Here is a 23,750-nt window from a genome sequence, read left to right on the forward strand (position 1 = left end):
ACGCCCCTGCCTGCTCTCCACCCCCCCACCCCCGGTGCCAGAGCATGAAGCTCCACCACTGCTGAAGGGTCAAAACTTTAAAGGTCTTTGATGACTAAAACGACACTAGCTGACTAGCAAGTAATTTCCCACGAATGCTTCCTTTAAGGAAGTAACTAGTACTTTTTGTTTTTTGCTGAAATAATAGACAGATCAGATCAATTGGATGGGGAAGTATACTTAAGGCTGGAATGTGTAATTTGGATATTTTTTCTGCAACACATTTCATTGATGTTTTCTTGAATGCTGAAGTTTTTCAATTGCAATTTGCTATTTGATAGTATGCAGAGATCCAATGCATTTTCAGTGAGAGTTTGTATTTTGTAAGCCCTTTAATGAGTTGCCGTGCTGCTTTATTACCCTATTACAGTTTTTAAATGAGAATGTTCTCCAAAGAGTTGCTGTTCTAGCTGATCCTCTGAATGCTGAGTGTGGTTTTATAATTGAGCCACGTGAATGTGTGTGAATGTTAAGGTACCCAATAATTGCTTTGTCAGCTGTAAACTATTCTTGCAGTCTCAGCTATAGGGCACTGTTGGTTGAGGCATTTCCTTACTGATGAGGGCTAATGGATCGATGATGCACAGCATTTTATTATTAGTAAAGTGACTTTACACTAAGCTCTCACAAGATGTTTGCTTGTATCTGTTTGTTTTAAATGATAAAATACAAAGTGACTCATTTTAGCAAATCCGATGACGAGGTTCTGTAAAATACTGCTGCTGAGGAAGCTAGTGACTTTAAATTAGAAGTTCAGACAGTTATGATTAGTTTGTTTGCTTATTTTTCATACTTATAGCCCACCCTTCTCTAAATGCCCCCGGGGCAGCTTACAAAAAGCAACACAATTAAAGTAAGTTCAATGTACATACAAATAAAAATAAAACCACAGAAACAACCATTAGATGAGTGGTCAGGGGTTTCACACAACCAGCTTTAATTACCCTTACATTTCTTGGCTAATTAGAATAAATGATCCTTAGTCTTCGCTGTATATATTTGATCCACTGACCTTTATATTTTACAGCAGGGGTGGGGAACCAATTTAACAACTGAGCACACATAAGTGTAACATCATTTATTATAGAATGTATGGAATTACTATAAAACAATCTCACTAGTTTGGCGTCAAGTATAGCAACACCTTCAGTTCTGTACAGAATTGAACCTGGAACCATTTGCATGCACAGCATCATCTCTACTAGTGAGTTATGATAATTTCACCCTGGGACTAGAGTCTTCAGAGAAGGCTGGAGTCGAGTGCTGTTGGGGCAGCAAGATGCTAAACACAAACTAGGAGAAACCCACTTAGTCTCTTGCTTGCAATGTCTTCATGGCTGGACACATCATGCCCAGAGGGAGAGGGAGAATGTTGCTAGAATGCTTTCTGTTTGAGAGGCATTTTAATTAGATTAAAGTCTTAATTGGCTGATGCTTGCAGCTTAGCATAATGCATACGAAATATTTTAAATCATGCAGATTGGCTTGTGCTTAAAAGATGAACCAGACAGTAGTCTTAATATGTTTCTCATGATACTGTCTTCTCCATTAGGATGAGAAAAGTTGTGCATGCAAATCAAATAAAGTATTTTTGTAGGAATTGAAGCATGTCTTGAAATTCATTGAGCTATCCTACTGTGAGCAAGGCTAGGAGCTGCTCTTTCAGAGGTTTCACACTGGAAGAGGAGGCTCCACTTCCTTCTGAGCGTTTGGTGACTGTAGGGAGTACTTGGATTCTGTCAGGCTTTCCCTAAACCTTTGGATAAGGTAGTGCAAAATTTTCTTACTTTGAAACTTCTTACCCTAAGAAGTTGAAGCAAAAATATAGTAAGCATTCCTTTGACTTCGTTTGTATTGGTTGAAATGGGACCAAGATGCAAGGATTTGTTTTCTCCTACTCTCGTCTTTTCTGTTTCTTTTTATTTTCATGAATAGATATGATTGGGGTTTCTTTCTGCTTACTTTAGTCTGGGAGGTTCGTTTCATAACCTGGTTCACACATTGCCTTTAACCATAGTTAAAATAAACTTAACTTGGATTCCACTGATAGGTTTGTTTTTCTGTTTTTTGGTCAAACTAGGGCTTGTTTCCTGGCAGGACCAAGGGAGGGGTGAAACACCTGCGACTTCCAGTAGTGCAAACCAGAACACTGCTAATAATATTAAATAATTAAATTATGTTCATTAATTGTAAAAAAAGCTATAAAATGCATTTTTAAATCATGCTAAACCAAAGTTATTTAGGTATGGTTTAATATGATGTGTAAACTGGGCTATTGTTTCACTTTCTCAAAGGACAGAATAGAAATAAATCTATTCAGGTTTGCTTCATCTTTTGCTAGAATAGAAGATTGAGGAAAAGCTAACTAGGTTAAACTGGTTCTGGTTCGTTAGCTCTACATCACTAAATATCATCGTGTGTGTGTGTGTGTGTGTGTGTGTGTGTGTGTGTGTGTGTTTCTGTAACTTCTGTGTTTTGTGTAGCATTATGTGAAGGAATGAAGCAAAACAGAAGAATGGCCCCATATTGCTCAGGAGTAAATGGTGTATTAAGTGGTCCAGGTTTGCTAAGAAATGCTTTACAGATATTTCAAACATCTGCTGGGGTCCACAGCAACACCATTGGCCCAGAAGGGCTAAAAAAACAACCTCAAACTAAAATTATTTAAAGCACATGGAGCATATAAAATAGGTGGTTTGGAAAGCAATTAACGGAATTAGTGTTCAGTTAATATACAGGTATTGGGCTCCACAGTGACATCTAGTGGGCAGTCTCTTGCTTGTTAAGAGTTTTTAAAGAAATTTGAAGTGTTTTGTTTGCTGTATCATTAGCAAGCTTTTCAACATGTGCAGTCTAATTTAAATAAATCAGATCCAAGTATTAGGAAAAGTTTTGCTCAGTGAATGGTTTGTTAGAACCTGAATCTACAGTGTACTGTAGCTAAACCTATGTTGGTGCAGACCCCATTGGTAACCTGGATGGAGGCCACTGGGAATCCAATTTAAGAGTAAGATATAAGTTTAATAATCAAAACATAGAAGTTGAGTGTTCTTACGATTGAGGAAATGTTTTTAGGATACCCTAGGTAGTATTTCAGAATTCAGAAGTACCAGGTGACTTTGTCGACTTGATGGAGCTGAAAGTATGTTGTGCCTTCTTGGTGGGGGTTACTGTAGTGACTGAGACAGAGCTGTGTAAATAAGAGTGAACATACAAATTGGTGTGGGATACATTTGGAAATGGCTACTGGACATAATGGTTAATAAATGAATCTTGCTGTTCAGAATTGGGGCATTCCAGATACTAGTGCTAAAGACAAATAGGACATTTCCTATTTCCTCTCTCAGAAACCTTTCTTTATAATTAAATGTCCTGTGGATATTATATTTCCCTGTTGACATTAGCATGGTGTAGTATCTTTTTCAAAGAACGAGCAAATATACTAGTTTGTTAATGCACCACAACCCTATGCATATTTATTCAGCACTCACTCCCACTGAGTTCACTGGGACTTAACCCCTGATAGATGTGTGTAGAATTGCCACCTAAAAGATAAAGCAATAGAGAGTATAATTTGATTAGCCTAAAGACACGCTCACTTTTATGGTGTGTTTTTTTATTTAGAACCAAGAATAAACTTCAGCTGTGCTAATTTCAGCGCTCAGAAGTTGTGCTGTATCAGTGAACACACCTAACATCTGCATACATGGAAATTGTGATTGCACAGTTCAAGGGACATTGTGCTGAAGAGAGGGAGCTGTGGTAAAGGTTAAGATAAAATCTCCAGTTAACCACATCCCTGGCTGTTATGGTTGCTGCAGGCCTCTTGGGTGCGTCCTTATGCAACCCCTAATCTACCTGCTATAAAACTTACATAAAACGATTAAGCTGAAATGAATAACCTGACATATTAAAATCTGCATCCCATGCTGGCCTAATATTGGCCACTAATATAAAACATGCACAAAACAGACTCTGACTTTGGTAGAAATGGAACTGCTTTACAGATCATGGGTTTATGCAATTGCGCTTCTTTGGTGTGGAATAAATATACAACACTGTTTCCCCTGCAAGTATTAACCGAAAACAAATATCTGTGAGTGACAGATAAGCAAAATCTCACACCACTGGTAGGAACTAAAACGCCCTACTTCTGATAGCTTGTGGTTCTGGGGATTCATTTATAATAAAGGGATGAGTCATGTACAAACTCCAAGAGCATCCTTAACCAGCACCATGCAAAGTTGATCCTGTGGGTTGCAGCTTTTGTTGCACTGGATATTCCTTGGTACAGTGGATTTAGGTGTGCTAAGTTTAGATTGGATATCTACTAGCTTGTAGTGTACAGATGATGAAATGGACAGGGTTTTTTTATAGCATATTATTCACATTTTCATAGAACCTTCTATGATCATTCATGGTTTATTATGCTTCAGTTTTGCCTGAAAAAGAAGGATGTTGATTCCTGTATGTTTTGAATTCTTGGGATATACAGTGGTAGAATCAGCTTTAATTTTTGAGGGTAGTTGGGAGAATTCTTTCTGTGAAACCTGTGGAGGTTTTTGAGCCTTTATAGAGAACTATTCCCTGTATTATATTTGTCTTTGCTATGTTTTTTAAACCCTTGACTTCGACTCCTGAATTTGAGACCTTTGGATGAAGAATGATGGAGAATTTTTTTGATGTCATTGCTTGGCTATTCACTGTACATGTGTACAGTCATACCTCATGTTACGGACGCTTCAGGTTACGTGTTTTTAGGTTACAGACCGCGGGAAACCCGGAAGTACTGGAACGGGTTACTTCCGGGTTTTGCCGCATGCGCAGAAGCACTAAATTGCGCTTTGCGCAGAAGCACCGAATCACGCCAGCGTCTGCACAGACACGGTACTTCAGGATGCAAACACTGCGGGTTGCGGAAGTCCCTCCGTCACGGATTATGTCCGCAACCTGAGGTTCCACTGTATAAAGTTATAATAATCCTTTCTGGCTCAATTTCCACTATGACAAGTCTTCCAGAAATCCCCCCCCCCCACATAATTAATGTAGCAACTTACTCTGCACAAAGGCTAGCCGTGTTAGCCCTAGTGCTCTAGGCTAAGCTGTTGCATTCCGTTTTTTCTCTTGTCCAAGACTTCAGCTCAGAGCAGACCAATTCAGGACGATGTGGGCATCTTCAGAGCATGCCATGGAGCACCCAGCCCCTTCCAGTTTGCTTTTTTGAAATTGAGTGACTAGTTTTGTTTGTTTTGATTGATTGATTGATTGATTGATTGATTGGAGGGTCATTTCCTTTGAGTTGGGGAGGGGTTGCCTTTTTCATGGTTGTCAGTTTTGGTACAAGAGTGCTGCATGTTGTTTTGAAGAAACCGTTCTGAGCATTGGCTGGTTTTTCTTCTGTGAAATGGATATTTTGTAGATCTCCAAATAATGCCCCTGCACTCCAAAAGGATGAAGGCCTCTGTCTAACACTATTTAGATATAGTGTATGTACTGCACTTGGAACCTTTGGGTTGAAGAGAAGAATGCAGATTTAACTAATTTAACTAAATCTCAGCCTCTTTAAATCCATTGGTTACCTTTTTCTTTTTTAGCAACTTCAGTTTATTTGGCTGTTAAGTGTTGTAAAAATGTCTTGTGATGAGATATTCTTTGGAATTTAACACATATTCTGATGTACAAATTTTGCTGCAATGCTCTCAATGTTACTATCATAATATTTTAAGTAAAATGCAATTTCTTTTGTTGCAGCCAATCACACCACCAAGCCAAGGAAGGCCAGATTCACCAGTTTATGCTAATTTACAAGAACTGAAAATATCTCAGTCTGCACTCCCACCTTTACCTACAAGCCCTCCAATCCAAATTAATGGGGAATGGGAGACCCACAAAGATAGTACAGGACGCTGTTACTATTACAACAAAGGAACACAAGAGAGAACCTGGAAACCCCCACGTTTCACTCGGGATCCAAGCATAAGTAAAGCAGACTCTGTGAATCAAGTAGATCAAGAGGTAAGTTTAATTGATGCTAATGGCATCCAGCAATGATGGACAAACTTCAGTTAAAGAAACCCAACCAACCAGTGGTTTTAATTTTCCCACCTCAGTTATGGAACTATTCGTTGAGCTTTTTGTTTTAGTTTATTGAGGAGGATATCAGAGCCAAGTCTAATCAAATGGCCCTTGCTTAAAAGTCATGCAACAGAAGCGCTTGACCCTATTTCCCCCCCTTTAGGGAGCATCCCATCCTAGCCTGCAATGGTGACACATGTTTTCTCAGACCTTGTTCACATGTTGTGGGAAGCAAATTATAGCTTACTGGGACTGCATGAATGTGTGGGTTCCCAGTGAGGAGCTCCTATCTGAGCTAAGCCAAAGTTTGGCTTAGTATGTCATCGGAAGAGAGAAGTTAATCTCTCTTCTCACCAACCACCATCTTGTCCACAGCTCCTGGTTAGCAAGGAAAGAAGTGAACCGTTAGTTTTGGTTTGGATGACACACTAAGCAAAACCTTAGCTTAGTTTTTTGCAAGAGAGGACTTAAAAAGACCCAAGAGGATCAAAGCAGCTGGGATCTCTTCTGTGGGAGACTCATGTTTGCACAGTCCCAGTTAGTTATAGTTTGGCTTACAGTGATGTGTAAACTAAACCATAATGTAGTAAGAGCAGGGTGAAACTCTTCCCAGTTTTACTGATGTTTACATCTTTAACATGTTATTACTGCAATAGCTTCTTGGTTTCCTTCTCCATGGTCACTATGACTTTGAATTAGCTTCTTATGTCTAGTAGTATGTGTGGGTCTTTGCCAGATACTCTAAAAGCAATTTTTAGTGTTGTGACTGATGTGTCTTAACATTAGCAGAAAGAACAGAAGGCCTTAATTCTAATGAAATGTGTCTGTGTGTCCAGTCAATGTTTATGGGCTTGTTGGCAGGGGAAATATTGACAAGCATATGGAAAGCAAAAGGGAAGAAGTGGAACTGAGAGAAAAGAGCTGTTAATAGCTTGGGGGGGAGAGGGAATGTAAAAAGTATATTTATTGTCTAGAGCATTATTACTTTTGTGTGTATCCATGTGTGTGATACTTTTTCTTGCGCTTGTTTTAAGGTGGCATACACTTGCCTTCCCCAGTTTTATTGACTGACATTTCTGCCTCTTCATTGTTTGTTGGGTTGGATTACTGGTATGTCATCTGATAATTTTAAAATAATTAAGCATTTTTAGTTTTGTTACCTTAGATTTAACAACATTAACTGATATCTTAAACCTAAGTTAACAAAATAAAGTTATTGAGGGTCTTTAATAAGAGATGTGATTCTCCTTGAATTAGATTTTATGTATTCATCACATGTTTTTGGAGTGCCCAGAACATCTTTTAAAATGTTTCAGGGTTCAACTGGATTTTTTTTAAAAATCCCTAAAATTGAGAATAAATTATAACCATTTCACTAAGTATCTGATTCCCCCCCCTGAAATGCCTTACTTGGATATAGATTTTTTAAAATTAAAATGTATTTATATGCTGCTTTTACATAATTGTGCTCAAAGTGGCTCACAGAGTGAAGACATATCAATATTTGTATACAACAAAGGTACAAATTTGTAAACATTTCATAAATTGACATTTGTGTATGCATTGGCTATAGTTAACAAACAAACGTTTTTTCCTAAATTTATCAATTATTTTGAAATTTAGAACAATTACCATAAAACAAATACTTTTAGTTATCAAACTTTTCATTAATTCATATAACTAAAAATATAAAACAGCAAAATGCATAAATATCAAAATATTAAGCTTTTAAATAAATTACATTCATCTATCAAAGCTACTCTTATCTTAACTGAATTTAATGTACCTGGACACGACTAAACAACTAAACAACAGCAACATCAAAGCAGCAGCATTTCACTACATCAGCCAAAATTCCAGATACATTAAATTCAGTTAAGATAAGAGTAGCAGAACACTTGACATTCTTCAGAGGTTCAGTAGTATGAAATTTTGAGGGGTTTCTTGATTTTTTCCCAGTATTGTTAAATGAATGTCCTGCTTATAGTGGTTGCTCTTCCATATTTCATATTTCAATTTCACTTGAAATTTTGATTGTGCCATATGCAAAAGGTAAAGGTAAAGGGACCTCTGACCGTTAGGTCCAGTCGAGAACGACTCTGGGGTTGCGGCGCTCATCTCGCTTTACTGGCTGAGTGAGCCTGCGTTTTGTCCGCAGACAGCTTCCGGGTCATGTGGCCAGCATGACTAAGCCGCTTCTGGCAAACCAGAGCACTGCACGGAAACGCCATTTACCTTCCCACTGGAGCGGTACCTATCTATCTACTTGCACTTGACATGCTCTCAAACTGCTAGGTTGGCAGGAGTGCCATATGTAGATCTAGATGAAAATAGAGATATATATTCAGGCCTATTCCCAATGCTCCCCAGTGTAGAATTTTCCTTTTTCACAGCTTCTGCATACTGTGCTAACTTCTTCATAGCTACCCAGTATGACACCAAGGTCTTATTCCTGTCAGTCACTGGCAATTCAGATCCCATTAGCATATATGTGAAATTACGATTCATTTTGTCCCAATGTGCCTATTTTCCATTTGCTATTTTACTGCTCGGTCACTCAGTTTAAATGTATCTTTTTGGAGTTCCCAGCAAACACTTTTTGTTTTAACCTCTTCTATCAGCTGGGTATCATCATAAGAACAGCCCTGCTGGCCAACAACCCTTCTAGTCATGCATCTCACAGTGGCCAACCAGATCCCTTTCACCAGCCAGGTTGACTACCTCACTACACATCCCCAGCACTAGATAATTTATGAACACGTTAAAAAGCACAGGTCGAAACACAGAACCCTGGGGCATTGCACTTACTATCCCTCTGGTGGGGAAACTGTCCGTTTCTGCTTGCTGAGCAGTGAACATTCGCAGGGAAAAATTGATAGGAAAACAGAATGATAAATATTAAATGTTTATAGATCACACTTTTCATAAAAATACTACATACATGCATAATTTTATTTGTATGCTGCCTTCCCACAGGTCAAACCATGCTCAAGGCGGCTTACAACATTAAAAGAATGCATAACTATAACATTTAAAAAATATACAACCAAACTGAACAATTTTCACATAAATCACAGGGTCTAAGATAAAGATATAATAAACCAACAGCAATAACCCCACCAAACAATGCCCCAGCCCAAGGGTATATCCCCAATATATGGTATACAATGTACAAAATTACAGTAACTTTGATAAAAGCTTGTTGGGGAAAAGAAATTCCTGTTTCAAAGGACTTTCTGAGTAATGGATTTCAATAGATGTCTGAAAGTAGGCAGGGGTTATTCCTTCCAAGCCTCTACTGGCAGGGAGTTACACAGGTCTCAGGACCTGCCACAGTAAAGACACAGTTCTTCGTAAAGGCCAACTGAACCTCATAGGTGTGAAGAACCCACCAGAAGTTCCCAATCAGAGGATCTCAATTATTAAGGTGGAACATAAGGAATCAAGCAGTACTTGAGGGGCTTAAAGTGCTCTGGGCCAAAGTTGCTTAGGGGTTTGTGAGTTAACACAGGCACATGTTAACCCTGACCCAGTAGTGATTGGCAGGCAGCGCAGTTCTCTCAACAAGTTGCCAGTAATCTGCAGGCTGGTTGTTGCACTGTGCCCCAAGCTGGAGCTTCCAGATTAGATACTCCCATCCGCTGCCTGTTACCTGCAAGTGCCCACCTGCAACCACAATCTCATCAGAGCTCATGTGGATCTTCTTTTTTTGCCTCAGACTTCAGTAGGACGTGTATTGTTCCTCTAATGTAATCTCAGCTAAAATTATTCTTTTTCAACTTTGAAATGCCCAAAAGGCATGTGAGTCTCACCTGACTAATCTCTTCCAAAAGCTTTCTGTTCAGTAATAACCTGACCTTTTCCCTTGGAAGTAGATTGTATTTCACTTTCTGCCTCTTAATTCATTTTTCATTTAAAGTTTTGACTTCTAATCAAGTTCTAACCTCTTCTAGAATTTGACCTAATATAAATTCTCAATACTTCTGTATGTTTGACCATTTATAGACTCTTTCATCACAAGAAAACTCCTACAGTTCTTGTAACAGCCAGTCAGATAGTCAGTATGGTTCTCCTCCCAAAGGGTGGTCAGAAGAGTTGGATGAACATGGCCAAACGCTATATACCAGTGACTATACTAAGGAAAAGGTACACACTTTTCTTCATCACGTATATTCTAAGCTAGTAGAAATTTAGTAAGTAAGAACTCAAATAGGTGTGATTTTGTCATTAGTGGTGGAAAAGTATTGCTTAGTGACAGTTTCTTCCCACTCCCTTGAACATTTTTGTTTTTTGCTCATTTCTAGGCACTTTTTTGTTTGGTCTCTAATATATTTGGTCTCTTATATATTAGGACTGTACTGTGTTTAGCTTCCACTTTTCCTGCAAAAAAATTATGTTTAGAAATGTCATTGTACAGTCTTATATGTACTCTGTAGGTTTCTTATGTTAGATAGCAAATTTTTAAAGTTTTGAATATGTATTACCAACCCGGTACTGTATCATGTTTGGCAAGTTATAAACTTCAATTAATTTTCTTGTCTGTGGACTGCATAATATCCCATTATCAACAGCTGCTTTCCCTCCCTAATGTGTTACATGTTTGTTTAACAAAAAGTAACTCTAAAAATGATGCTTGAAGGAGATGCAGTTCTCCCCTCCCTGCTGGAATAAACAGATTACTATCCTATTAATGTCATCTATAAAATTCAATATTTGAATTATGAGAAGCATAATGATTAAAACTTCAGAGATTTCTATATTAAATCATCATCGAATACAACTGTGTGCCTGGTCACACTAGCCACAAGGCAAGACAAACTACACTCACTATCTCCTCCTACAAAAGAGAGGAAAATGGTGACACACTTGGTCTCCAGAACCAAGGTCTCTTGCTCTGAAAGTGGAGAGTCTTGGGGATGGGGCTGTGCCATGTGCTGCCTCCAGAATAGAGCTCTATGCTGCTGTTGTCCCCTTGGACAGATACTGGCTGTTTTGACAGATCCCCATTTTTATCCCCCTCTAGCAGTGTGAGTAGAAAAGAGAGTAAAAGCAAAATCTAGTTCCAGTGTGTGTGCCATTCTATTCAGACTCAGCAGACATTGTTCCTGCTTTTCATTCTGTTCCCCACCTCCCAAAATACTGTGAGAACAAGCTGTGCTGCATTTGAATGATGGATATATCTGAAGAGCTATGTGAGAGACTGAGTTCTGAGATACTGTTTAGATCAGGGACTCCTGTGGATTTTCCTCTTTCCTCTCCTCCAAAGCGTTGTTCTGTTTAGATGCAGTGTGTTCAGTGGGGGGCGGTTGTTGTTGTTTGCTTGGTTATAACTATTCAGGTAGTGGAGAATTGCCTTCAGTTATAATAGTTGGGCATTTAGCCTACAGTAAACTGTTCTTCCACTAAAAAGAATGAAATGTACATCCAATTTTCCTTTAATATGTTAAGCAAGATTAAGTTTTCCTAGTACTATATGATAGTCACGAGTCACAACGCTGCACCTAAAAACACCATTACAGACAATAAGACTTCTAAATCAATGCACTTAGGATCATATCCTTTGGGAAACTATTGTTAATTGTATGTCCTAATGTGATGTGTGTGTGTGTGTGTGAGAGAGAGAGAGAGAGAGAGAGAGAGAGAGAGAGAAAATGAATTTTACTTTAACTTCAGTGAAGAACTTGGTCCTCTGTTGAAATGCATACCTTGTGGAGCTCTTCTTGATTGCAGAAGCACTCCACTTGACTATTGGGAGTATGGGAATGCCTTGTGTTACAACAAGAATATGTAGAAGCTAGACAGTTATGCCTTTGTGGACAAGTGGGTGATTTTTTATTTTGGTGTACTGCTTAGTGCCTCCTGATTTCTGGGATTCTCCTGAAAGAGGTTAGGCTCAGTAAAACGTGGTATGATTTTGTTCTTTTCATGTTCTTAAGAAAAAGTGTCTATTCAGGATTGTGTAACATGGCTAGTTATGCCTTTAACTGTGAATTGTTCTGAAGCATGCACTCCTACTTTGTTACCTTAAAATGCTGTGGGATAGGGGTTTTAGTAAAAAATATATATATACTATGGAAAAATAAAGTTAGCCCACCTCTTATAGGGTTCTTGCCTAAGGCAGAAGATTTTCACATGCAAAATAACCCTATTTTGAATAAAATAACAATATGGCTCTTTTTAGAATGTCTTCAAAAATGGAGCTGCTGTAGTTGACAGTAGGGAGAAGAACCAGTTTAATGTTGTAAAAAAGCTGTTGTTCTTATTTAGAAACCATGGGACTTAAATGTGTATGAAGCAGAATTTTAAATCATTACAATTATTATTTCTTACAATTTAAATTAATTGTGGCAACAAAATACTGTGTACTATACATTTATTATAGTTCCAGGTATGTGACCAAAAATGCTTTGATCGGACAGCCATATTTCAGGAATACTCTAGTTCTGGATTTCCTGGACTAAGGGGGTTGGGCTGGATGGCCTTTTAACACCCCCCCCCCCATTCCCGGGTGTGATTCCATGGATCTTTATAACCAGCTCTGGCTATATAAAAATAGAGGTTTTCTGTCTGTGTGTTTGGAGGGGCTCAGAATCTGAAGTATTTCTGTTCTCCCATTTGACATATTTATAAATTAAAGATCTGGGGTTTTTTTGTATTAAGTATTCTATTAACTTTTGTTTCTGTAGTGGATAAAGCATGTTGATGAACAAGGTCGGCCATACTACTACAATGCAGATGGATCCCGGTCCGAATGGGCACTGCCAAAAGTGAGTAACCAAAGGAAAACAATGTTTCCAGCTTCGATCAAAAGCTGTATCTTGCTGCAATTCATCCCAAAACACATGGTTTTTTATATCTCTGGAATAGGTGTTGATGTGTACTCTGCTATTTGGCAATCCTCTTGAAACCGATTTTGCAAAAAACAAAAATCCTGTTGGGCCTGCCCCAGAACTTAGGCACGCCCACATTCAATAAGAATATCCCCAGGCATAGTGGGAACCCAAGATTTTTTAGAATTTTTTAAAAAAGTATTATTCCCCACCCTCCTTCCAGATCCATTGAGGACTGAACATGTTTGCTAACATTAAGTTAGTTGAGAAAGAAAACCAGAAGGGAGGGTGAAAATGGAACTGACGGGAAGCTGTGAGTGAACTGGAAGATGGGGCTGAAGCAGCCCAGGAGATTTCCAGACCCTGCTGATCAGCTGGCAGGAGAGGCTATAGCTGAGAGAGAATGCAAGGAACACACATGGGGCGAGGAGGAGAGTGGGAGGTAGACGGTTGTATCTCCTCGGCATCTGTTCCTTGGCTGCATTTCCCTTCATTTCTCTCCTCTCTTTCCCCCTCCAAGAGATTGTGAAAGAAGATTGAGAAAGTGTCAGTTAGAGGCAATCATTTCAATGTCTGGGTGGGTCACTTCCTAGTTCACAATGGCAAACTATTTTTAAATGTCTCCAAGGACAGAAGTGAAAGTCATCCATAGAAATCCAAGACTTAATGTGGCAGGAATTGGACACCTGCTTTTCCTCCCCCCCCCCACAAGGTAGTAGCTAGAAGGAGAGTCACTGCTCTTTCTAACTCATTGCTTATTTAGTGTGAAATATTTTTCTTTCTTTCTTTTAAACAAACTTGCTAATACAAAAACTGCTAATGCACCTCGTTTGCAAATTGCTGTTAGGAAGGGCAGTTGTTGGGAGTGTGTAGTTCATGACTGCCCTGCAGTGCAGTTAATTGAATTCTGCAAATTACTGTATTTTTTGCCCCATAGGGCGCACCTAGTTTTTTTTTGGGGGGGGATAAAGAAAAAAAATTATTTCCCCCCCAGGCGCGGGGCTGGGACGGGGGAAGCCCGAGCTTCCCCTGACCCCAGCCCCCAGAACAGGCTTGCGGATAGCTTCAGCGAAAGCCTGCATTCGCCCCATAGGACGCATACACATTTCCCCTTTATTTTTGGAGGGGAAAAAGTGTGTCCTATAGGGCAAAAAATACGGTAGTCTCTGATTGGCTTGTAACAGTCCTGTAGTTTTGTCTAGAGGCATTCCAGGTTGAGTTGATGCTGTGAAAGCAACTCACAACAACCCTGCAGTATTTCCCCATTGCTTTTATACCTGAGTTGGAGATTGAGCTGAGAGTAGCATACAACAAGTCTGCAATGCCTATTATTAGAGAGAGGTGGTACTCTGAACTTTGGGCAGCTGTGCAGTGTATTCCACTGTTAATACTGCAGGCCAAAGCTGTGCATTGGCTGGCCAGGGCAAATTCAGTACTCATATGCATGGTGAAGCCACATGCTCTACTGATGTGCATGTGCACTGGTTGAACATCAGTTATTGATGCTTTTTAAAACGTCACATGAAATAAGATCCAAGTTAGAACAGGGAGTTTTGGCTTTAATGCTAACTTTTTTCCAAACCTTTCAGCTGCACCCTCAAGTGACACGAATACACTGTAACATTTTATTGAAGAGTCCAGTTATTATTTGTAATCTCCCCCCCCCCCACCCGCACACATAAGTGGACAAACACCTTGAAATAAGGCATATTGACTCTGCAAAGAGCTGCTTTTCAGCAAAACCATAAGCAAAGGGAACAGTCATACGAACCAGAATAGTGCACGGAAAATAGGAATTGGCAAATGTGCTTATGGATTCATTGAGATGTTGGGAGAATTGTGTTTCCTTTGCCTCTGTGATCCTAGAGGTAATGAAGCTGACTCCTTCTTAAATGAAGTTAAAATATTTGGAACTAACTTCAGAGCAAGCATATTCTCTTCTCACATTTTCCCAGCATATTGATGCATCCATAATTACAGTGCAGGAAAGTCTGTTTTTGAAGAACATCATGGGGACGTGAGAATGTTAATTTGAAGAACGTTGAGTGGCAAAGCTGTTCCAAATTTAAGAAAAGGCATGAGAGAGGTCTCTGAGAGACAAAATAATGCAGGAAACAATTGAAAACTTTAGGCTTTATATGCCATTGTTTTCAAAATATGGCCCCAAATCCTTCAAGGCATTGGAGACGTCTGCTTTCAGAGTTTGTGCTTCAATCCTTTGCCATTAAAATATTTGACATCAATGTGCATAGCAGTTTGCACGGCCAGGCCTTTCCATTGGAAGCCTTGTACAGCGTAGACCAAGTTCTAGGCCAGAAAAATTTTTCCCAGCCCTATAATTGCAGAACAGTTACATCTTGTTGTTAGAAGATGAGCCTGAGATTTTGGTGTGTTTTACTGATATGTGTATTGAGGATACAATTTGGCTCAATTTTGATATGATTGTATAGTTTCATCATTAGCAAAAGGCTGGAATTTCAGGCATGTAAGCATAGTTGGTCATAAGTCAAACCATTTTGTTAAATATCTGGTTTTTGGGGAAAGGGGCACAATGTATCATTTTTGTAGAATAACACTTTAAGTTATTTAGTTACACTCCATCTCTAGGTATCTCCTATCATTCAGAACTGTTTATATTCAGACATGGAACTAAACCATGCTCCTCCAGTCCATTTTCTAGGTCCATATCCCAGTCTTTTACCTCTTCTTGACATGCATCTTTGGTTCATTGGTTTTGATTCTGTCCAAAATGCTGATTATGAGCTTTGGAAATAAATGTGTGTCACTCTGGGATGCTTACCCTGGGCTGCCTAACAACAGATACCATGCAACAGGTTCAACCTCAGTGTTGGCCGAAGAGCTCTTCATTTCTGAAAAGCATATTGGTCATTTTTGTGCAGAGCTTCCTTGTATTGTGATGAAATATTGTCATGCTACTGCACTTGAGACTACTAGGATCAATGCCACTTGTTGTGTAGGTGATGAGACTCAGTCAGTTAGTCAAGTTTATTGCTTATAGCCAAAGGCTGCTGCAATGTATGCAGTGTCATTCAATAAAATATATACTAGTTTGATATAAAAACTTGAAACATTTACTTTATCAAAACATGACCTAATCTGCACAAAGCTATAGAAAGTCCTTAATATACAAATTGAAACATTAGACAATAAAATTTATAAGCTAAAATCATCGTGGGGCCACTGATATATTCATCAGTCTTTATTACGGTCCAGAGACCCAACAAATCATTACAGAGCAATACACAATTCATACAGCCTACCTCCAGGTTAAACAAGCATTTTGTTCAGAATATAGGGATCATTGGTTCTTGCAACCACCGATAAAAACTTTGCCACTGCTAATGTTCTAGCATTTGTCCGGTCTTCCAATAGGAACCTGGCATAGTGAGCCTCTGATTTTCCCAGGAAAGGTACCAGCAAGGGTAATATCAGTTCGGCCCTGTCTTGCTCATATTTTGCACAGTGCAGCAAAATATGTTTTATAGAATCGATGTCTTGAGCACATGAGCAAAGTCTGTCCTGGTAGGGAACTCCTCTCAAACTGCCAGCTAACACTGCAGAAGGAAAGAAAAGCCTTTGGTGAAAAGCCTTTGATAATTTGGTACTGTCAGGTTTTTAATGTTAACTTAAAGACATGCCCATACACTAATATATTAAAAGCTGAGACTCAATATACCGTATTTTTCACTCTATAGGACTCACTTTCCCCCCTCCAAAAATTAAGGGGAAATGTGTGTGCGTCCTATAGAGCAAATGCAGGCTGCGCAGCTAAGCCCAAAGCCAGAACAGGGAGACTGAGAGCTGTGTAGCGCTCTGTCTCACTGTTCTAGCTTGGGGTTAGCTGCGCAAAACCTCCGCAGGGCAGTGGGGTGCCTTCACTCCGCTGCCCTGTGGAGGCTACAAATGCTGTCCCCGAAGCCTCAAGCCTTTGGAGTGCAGCGGGAACTCACGCTGCGCTCCAAAGGCTTTGGGTCAGCAAAAGGAACCTGAAGCCTTTGGAGCGCAGCGCGAGGTCCCGCTGCGCTCCAAAGGCTTCAGGGATCTTTCAGGCTGGCGGTGGGGGAAAGCAGCGCTTCCCCCCACCGCCAGCCCCACAAGCTCGGGGGGCAGAGGCAAGGCTGCGTGCAGCTTTTGCGCTGTTCCCCGACCTGCTCTTTGGGGCTGGCGGTGGGGGAAAGCAGCGCTTCCCCCTGCCAGCCCCAAAGAGCAGGTCGAAAGGAACCTGAAGCCTCTGGAGCCCAGCGGGAACTCCTGCCACACTCCAGAGGCTTTGGGTTGCCTTCACTGAAGCCTGGAGAGCGAGAGGGGTCAGTGCACACCGACCCCTCTCACTCTCCAAGCTTCCAAGGTAGCCGCCTGAAGCCTCCAGAGCACAGCGCCAACTCCCGCTGCGCTCCGGAGGCTTTAGGTGAATGCACCTTGAACGCACCTTGTTTTAGAGGGGGAGAACAATAAAAAAAAATTTCCCCCTGTTTTCCCCCTCCTATGGTCCGGTGCGTCCTATAGAGCGAAAAGTACGGTATATAGGGGCTGATTTTCTTTGACAAACTGCTATGTGTGTTTGTGTGTGTTTTTAAGTGACACAAGATTGGATTTTTCTCTTAATGATACTGGCAAATCTTAATTTGGATAATTTTTCTGACATTTGTGGCACTCTTCTTAATGCCTATAGCTTCCTTGAATTCAGTACTAGGTTTGGGGAACTGAAAATTCTTCATCAGGCTCTACAACTAACTGAATGAGGTATGATACGCATAAGCTAGATATCTCTGTCTTCCCTGTCATGTCCCTTATCCTAGACAAGGCAGACTTGGAGAGGAATAAGAAATGAACCAAGTTCTTTGTTTCTAGCCTGAGTTGAGAGCCAGAAGGAATACTCAGCGTGCAACGTAGCTGCCAACTTTAGTCTGCAACCAAATGTACTGGATCAATTAATGCAAGAAAAACACTTAAGTGATTTGATTGGGGAAGGGGTGGAAATCAGTTATGCCACATACATCTAGGATTGTTATCCATTTCCCCCTCATGCTAATTTACAGACAGCCTTGACTATTTTCATCTGCTTATTAATAACAGAGATGAATGCTAGGGAAGGTTCCAGGAATATCACTACTGTCACATTCTGTGCTCTCTGCATTGGAATGAGAACACTTCTAATGTTAATTCTGATATTTTGTATTTGTTTGTTACCAGTGGATTTCGGAATGAATTTGGAAAATTAAGAGCCTAGGAATAGCAGAAAAGTCTTCATGCACCTTTGTAGAAATGTTGGAACAGCAATCCATTATTTTACGTGGAAGTGCCATGTAATATTTTAGATTTAGTAAGCAATTTTTTATCATAGTGGTACCTCAAGAATGGTACTCTGAGGGAAAGGGTTTATAGAGGGGCTTGGCTTGTACCACAGTAGGATTATGTTGACCTATGATACCAGCCTAATGGAATTGGACTAAAATGCCTCTGAATAGACTGGAAAATAATCTGTAAGCCATGGTACCAACTTTTTCTGCTGTATAAAATCTCAGCTGCCACTCCTGTCTTTTATGATTTGTAGCATCAGGAAAGCCTGCTATAGAAGGAGCCTTCCTATTTTTGTAAATCTGTACTCCAAAACATATGAGTTGCAAAGTTATTCAATTCAAATATTGCCTACTTGGACCAATGTAATTGAGCCCAGTATGACACTAGTGTCTTTCTGTGTGGCCTTACTACAGATTTGATTAATTGATTGCGTAAGTATTGCATGGGCAGGAGGCATCTTTTGTATGTACTGTAGGCTCATATACGGTCTACCTTCTGCAGCCATTCACAGCAGAGGGAGAGGATTAGCTGAGGGGGAAAACGGAGGGAAATTCAAACCCCACCTACCGCAGACAGGTGAGTCACGGGTGCTTACCCCATGATTTATGCAATGCCCAAAACAGAGACATCTGTAAAATAATAGTCCTCCCCCTTGCAATTCTTAATCTGGCTACTTTATCAGAAAACTAGAGAATAAAAATAGGCTTCACCTTTCTTATTCACCTTCCTACAAACAGCATAGAACATGACTCCCCAAGAGTAATTTCATTTGTTAATTTTGACTAAGATAGCTATTCTGTAACATGTGTGTGCATCTTTCCTCACATGACTGGTTCTGTTTCCTCCACTCCCCCACCCGAACTCCTTAACCAAAAGTTTGTAGGCATGAATAACAGTGTAAGTGGCATTGCATGGGTTGAATTAATTCACAGAATGTTACTACCCATTTCAGCATGGTTTGGAATCCATATGGACACATGGGGTATCTCCTATCGCCTAAGCAAATTGATAGTTCATAGCAAACATATACTGCTTCAGACATAGCCTTAGCAATTCTTAAAACAGTCCTGTAAAAACCCCCAATTCTTTAAAATACTGTTCCCACATTACAGACTGAAGGCTGGAATTGAGAGATGGTGACTTGCTTAAGACCATCTAGTGAATTCATGGCTCAACTCAGATGGTTTGGAGCCACTTGTTTAGTCTTGTCCGACTCTTTGTGACCCCATGGACCAGAGCACGCCAGGCACTCCTGTCTTCCACTGCCTCCCGCAGTTTGGTCAGACACATGTTTGTAGCTTCGAGAACACTGTCCAACCATCTTGTCCTCTGTTGTCCCCTTCTTCTTGTGCCCTCAATCTTTCCCAGCATCAGGGTTTTTTCTAGGGAGTCTTCTCTTCTCATGAGGTGGCCAAAGTATTGGAGCCTCAGCTTCAGGATCTGTCCTTCCAATGAGCACTCAGGGCTGATTTCCTTAAGAATGGATACGTTTGATCTTCTTGCAGTCCATGGGACTCTCAAGAGTCTCCTCAAAAGCATCAATTCTTCGGTGATCAGCCTTCCACTTTACTATACTATAATACACCTTCTGTGTTGACGCATCACTGGGATTTTGTATTTGAAATACTTCCTTGACAGTCAGATCTTCTAACTGCATCCATCCTGTCAGTTGCTGCTCTCTAGCACATGCCAATGTTCCCTTAAGAGTGGCTGTGCCCTCATATCATCTCCATCCCTTCCAGTTCGGCACCTGTTCAGATTATAGGACTTGCACATCTTGACAAAATATATTTCTAGTCTTCGTGTAGTTCAGTTACCTTACTTCATATTCTACATTATGTATTATTTTAGGGTGTGTGCTGTTGAAGTAACAAGGTTTTTTTTTAAAAAAACACACACACAAAAAGCTCATCTGTCCCAGTTTGACTGCTTCTCAAAGCAGACAGGTTGTATATTATAAAAACCCATAAGCAGGCATGCTCTGTCTGTGTAGAGATAGCACTTGACCATTAAACCAAAGACTTAAGGCAGTCTTCACTTCAGGTTTCCAAAGAGCCCTCATTTAGTTCTGGGGTTCCCTCTGGTTTCTTTTCCAGTTGCTTTCTTTTTGTGAAGGTGAACTGCTCAGCATGTGGCAGCTGTAGTGTAACCCCTCACCCTCCCAAAGTAACCAGGCTATGAGTAGTCTGGATATATTCTGGGATGTGGTATCTCTTGCCCTATTTCAGAAACTTTATGTGCCTGTTCTGTTCATGAGGTTGAGAGGAATAGGTACCGTATTTTTTGCTGTATAAGACTCACTTTTTCCCTCCTAAAAAGTAAGGGGAAATGTGTGTGTGTCTTATGGAGCGAATACAGGCTGCACAGCTATCACAGAAGCCAGAACAGCAAGAGGGATTGCTGCTTTCACTGAGCAGCGATCCCTCTTGCTGTTCTGGCTTCTGAGATTCAGAATATTTTTTTTCTTGTTTTCTTCCTCCAAAAACTAGGTGCGTCTTGTGGTCTGGTGCGTCTTATAGAGCGAAAAATACGGTATTTCTCTTTGTCTTCTGTATTGTTTCATCCTTTCATAATGTTAATGGGTTGGATCTCAAGTTCCCATAAGTGGAAATTCACTTACACGATGCTGCTGCTCTTGCGTGAAGGGGGGGGGGGAGGAATAAATTTTTACTGATTCTTCCTGTTTTGGAGCATTGTGGGACCTTCCAAAACTACCTTCCAACCCAGTCTATTTCAGTGTAGTGAATGGTGGTACTTCTCTAGAGATTTTTCAGAAAATTATTTAAGTGAGAGAACTGTAAATTATATGCAGTTATACTCAGAAAGAATGTTTTAGGAAAAACATGAGTGTGTCTAGATTGATTTTTGCAGTAGTGTTGCTGGGTATTAATAAAAGATTTTGCCTGAAGTTATGCCACAGGGGAGAGTCCTCCAATCAAAGAATTCAAGAGAAGAAATGGTTGAGAGCGAAAACGAAATTAAAATTCATATAACTCTGAGAGGGCATTTTCATTTGTGGCACTTGAACTATGGAATAGCGTTTCCCTCCTTCCTTGAATAGCTTGGTCCCCTCTTTGCCTGCTTCAAATTCTTTTTTGTTATTATTATCTTCATCCAAAGATCACAGGAGTGTTCACAACATGAAAGTACAAAATGAGAACACAAAACACATAATAAAAACAAAAAACACAAACCAATAACTCTCCTCCCTCCAACACATTTTAAAGGACATAGAATGTTAATCAGCCAAAGAGAAAGAGAAACATTCCACAAATAGGGAGCCACTGCAGAAAAGGCCCATTCTCATGTTGCCATCCTCTGGACCTCTCTTAGAGGAGGCACACAAAGATGATGATGATGATGATTTATTTATTTTAATAAATATTTATTTATTTATTATTTAATTATCTTAATTATCTTAATTATTTAAATAGGCACTTAAAACCATTTTATGATGACAGCATTTTTAAAATGTCCGAGCCTATGATTATATGGATTTTAGTTTGCTGTCTCTGGACATTGTTATCATAATATCATTTTTTACACTCTTTGTTTTGCTGTTAGGATCATTATAATGTATACATATTTTTATTTTATAAGAAACATTGTGTATATCTTATCATAAAAAGGTGGGATATACTTGCCTAACTTAAGAAATGTAATACTTTCCAGTAACATGCAAGTTAACATAAAAAACCTCAGTTGATTCTAATTTCTCTACTTTGCATGTAAAAAAAAATTACTGATTGTTCTCCGGCCAAATATGGGAGTGTTTTCAGCATTTCCAGTCTGCCTTGCCTTTCCCTGCACTGATTTAATGGCAAAGAAACCTCCCTTCACAATTCAGAATTCTGTTTATATAGCATTCTAATACAGATTTGAGTTTTCCCATGTGTGTAGTTGTGCATTCAAAATAACAACATCCCCACACAAGAGAGAGGATCAGCAGGCTTGGGCTATGCGTGTGTGCACCCTGGAGGTTTGCAAAATACCTGCAGACACACAAAATCTGAAAGGAAAACTCCAAGGGAACAAAACCCCTAAGGGAGAAAGTGGCTTATGAATGCCCGGGGGCATAGTACACCTTTAATATTGCAGCTCAGACTCTTAAGAGCACTGGTTCTCAAACTTTTTTCCTCTGGGCCACACTTTCAGAATAAAAATTTGCTCATAGCACACCATTTTTTTAAATTGATAAATACATTGGAAAACAAAAAGAAACAACTCTTAGCAGTGCTTGATTCTGAAAAGCTGTCTATCCATATTCTGCAAATTAAAATGTTTAATTTTTTTTTTATTGTCCTTGAAACTTCCTGCCACACTTGCTGTCCTCTGCTGTAGTATAGTTCACTGTTATAGGTTGGGATCTTGTGCTGAGAGGGTAACTTCCAGTAGCCCTATAAATTAGTTCACTTTTAATACAGTGGTACCTCGGGTTACAAACACTTCGGGTTACAGACTCCGCTAATCCGGAAGTAGTACCTCAGGTTAAGAACTTTACCTCAGGAATGAGAACAGAAATCGTGCCAGCAGTGGAAGGCCCCATGAGCTAAAGTGGTACCTCAGGTTAAGGACAGTTTCAGGTTAAGAATGGACCTCCGGAACAAATTAAGTTTGTAACCAGAGGTACCACTGTATTGAACAATGGTGGCAGTGGGGGCGAGGTTACATAAATCCCCTCCCCACTTCTTCCCAGGTCAAATTAAATACTTAATTGCATGGAAAATCATCATGTTCCATTGGTTTATCAGTGTTTCTCAAACTTGGTTCCCCAGACTACAACTTCCACCATCCCTAGCTAGGAGGACCAGTGGTCAGGGATGATGGGAGTTGTAGTCCTGCAACAGCTGGGGAACCAAGTTTGAGAAACACTGATTTAGACTGAGACCAGTTTAGGGTTGCCATATTTTGAAGAGCAAAAGAAAGGACGCTATGACAACTCATTTTAAATACCCCTACTATATGTAGGCTATAGAAGCTGTGATGTTGCTGAGGGTAGCAGGAGAAGAGGAAAGCAAGTCTTCAACCACTGGTTAATGTTTATGTCTCATCCAGAAAGTATAGCCAGAGACATTTTTGCAAATATAAAAAATCCACCCAGACATAAATTTTACCCCTGAAAAAGAGGATGTGTCCTGGAAAAAAGAGGACACATGGCAACTCTAACAGCTGCACTTTTTAAATGTTCAAAAACTTTTAATACATTGGGTTGCGTTCAATGAAGTCATCCTGACAACAGACATATTGAGACTAGTTGTCATGGCTGCCTTAAGTCCATTGATTTCATTGGAATTACTCTGACGTAAGTCTTCATTGGATGCAACCTGTAGCATGTGAAGCAAGACCCACGTTACTCCTTTCTTTGAGGCTAACTTTTTGTTTTTTGTGATAATTTTTATTCATTTTTTAAAAAACAGACTAAGCAAGACATCCTAACATACAAAAGAGGTAGGAGGGTGGCTGGGCACAGAAGAAGAGGAGGGG

At 39.9% G+C, this 23,750-nt stretch overlaps 2 protein-coding genes across 11 annotated transcripts in view; both read left to right on the forward strand.

Moving 5' to 3' along the window:
* LOC310827983 (integrin beta-1-like) overlaps nucleotides 1-23,750 on the forward strand; it is a 437,041-nt gene that overhangs the window by 375,500 nt on the left and 37,791 nt on the right. The gene's annotated exons all lie outside the window — the stretch shown is intronic.
* The window catches only part of ARHGAP12 (Rho GTPase activating protein 12), a 66,425-nt gene that overhangs the window by 24,286 nt on the left and 18,389 nt on the right, over nucleotides 1-23,750 (forward strand). For 5 of the 10 annotated variants that reach the window (XM_083704778.1, XM_083704776.1, XM_083704779.1 and 2 more), the window contains exons 3-5: nucleotides 5,791-6,054; nucleotides 10,120-10,260; nucleotides 12,801-12,881. In XM_083704778.1, coding sequence (XP_083560904.1) covers nucleotides 5,791-6,054; nucleotides 10,120-10,260; nucleotides 12,801-12,881 — 486 coding nt within the window. The remainder of the gene's footprint in view (nucleotides 1-5,790; nucleotides 6,055-10,119; nucleotides 10,261-12,800; nucleotides 12,882-23,750) is intronic. The other 5 variants (XM_083704780.1, XM_083704781.1, XM_083704784.1 and 2 more) reach the window with 1 other exon arrangement.

This window comes from Podarcis gaigeae, assembly GCF_964106915.1.
Source record: "Podarcis gaigeae genome assembly, chromosome: 12".
Taxonomy (NCBI): Eukaryota; Metazoa; Chordata; class Lepidosauria; order Squamata; family Lacertidae; genus Podarcis; species Podarcis gaigeae.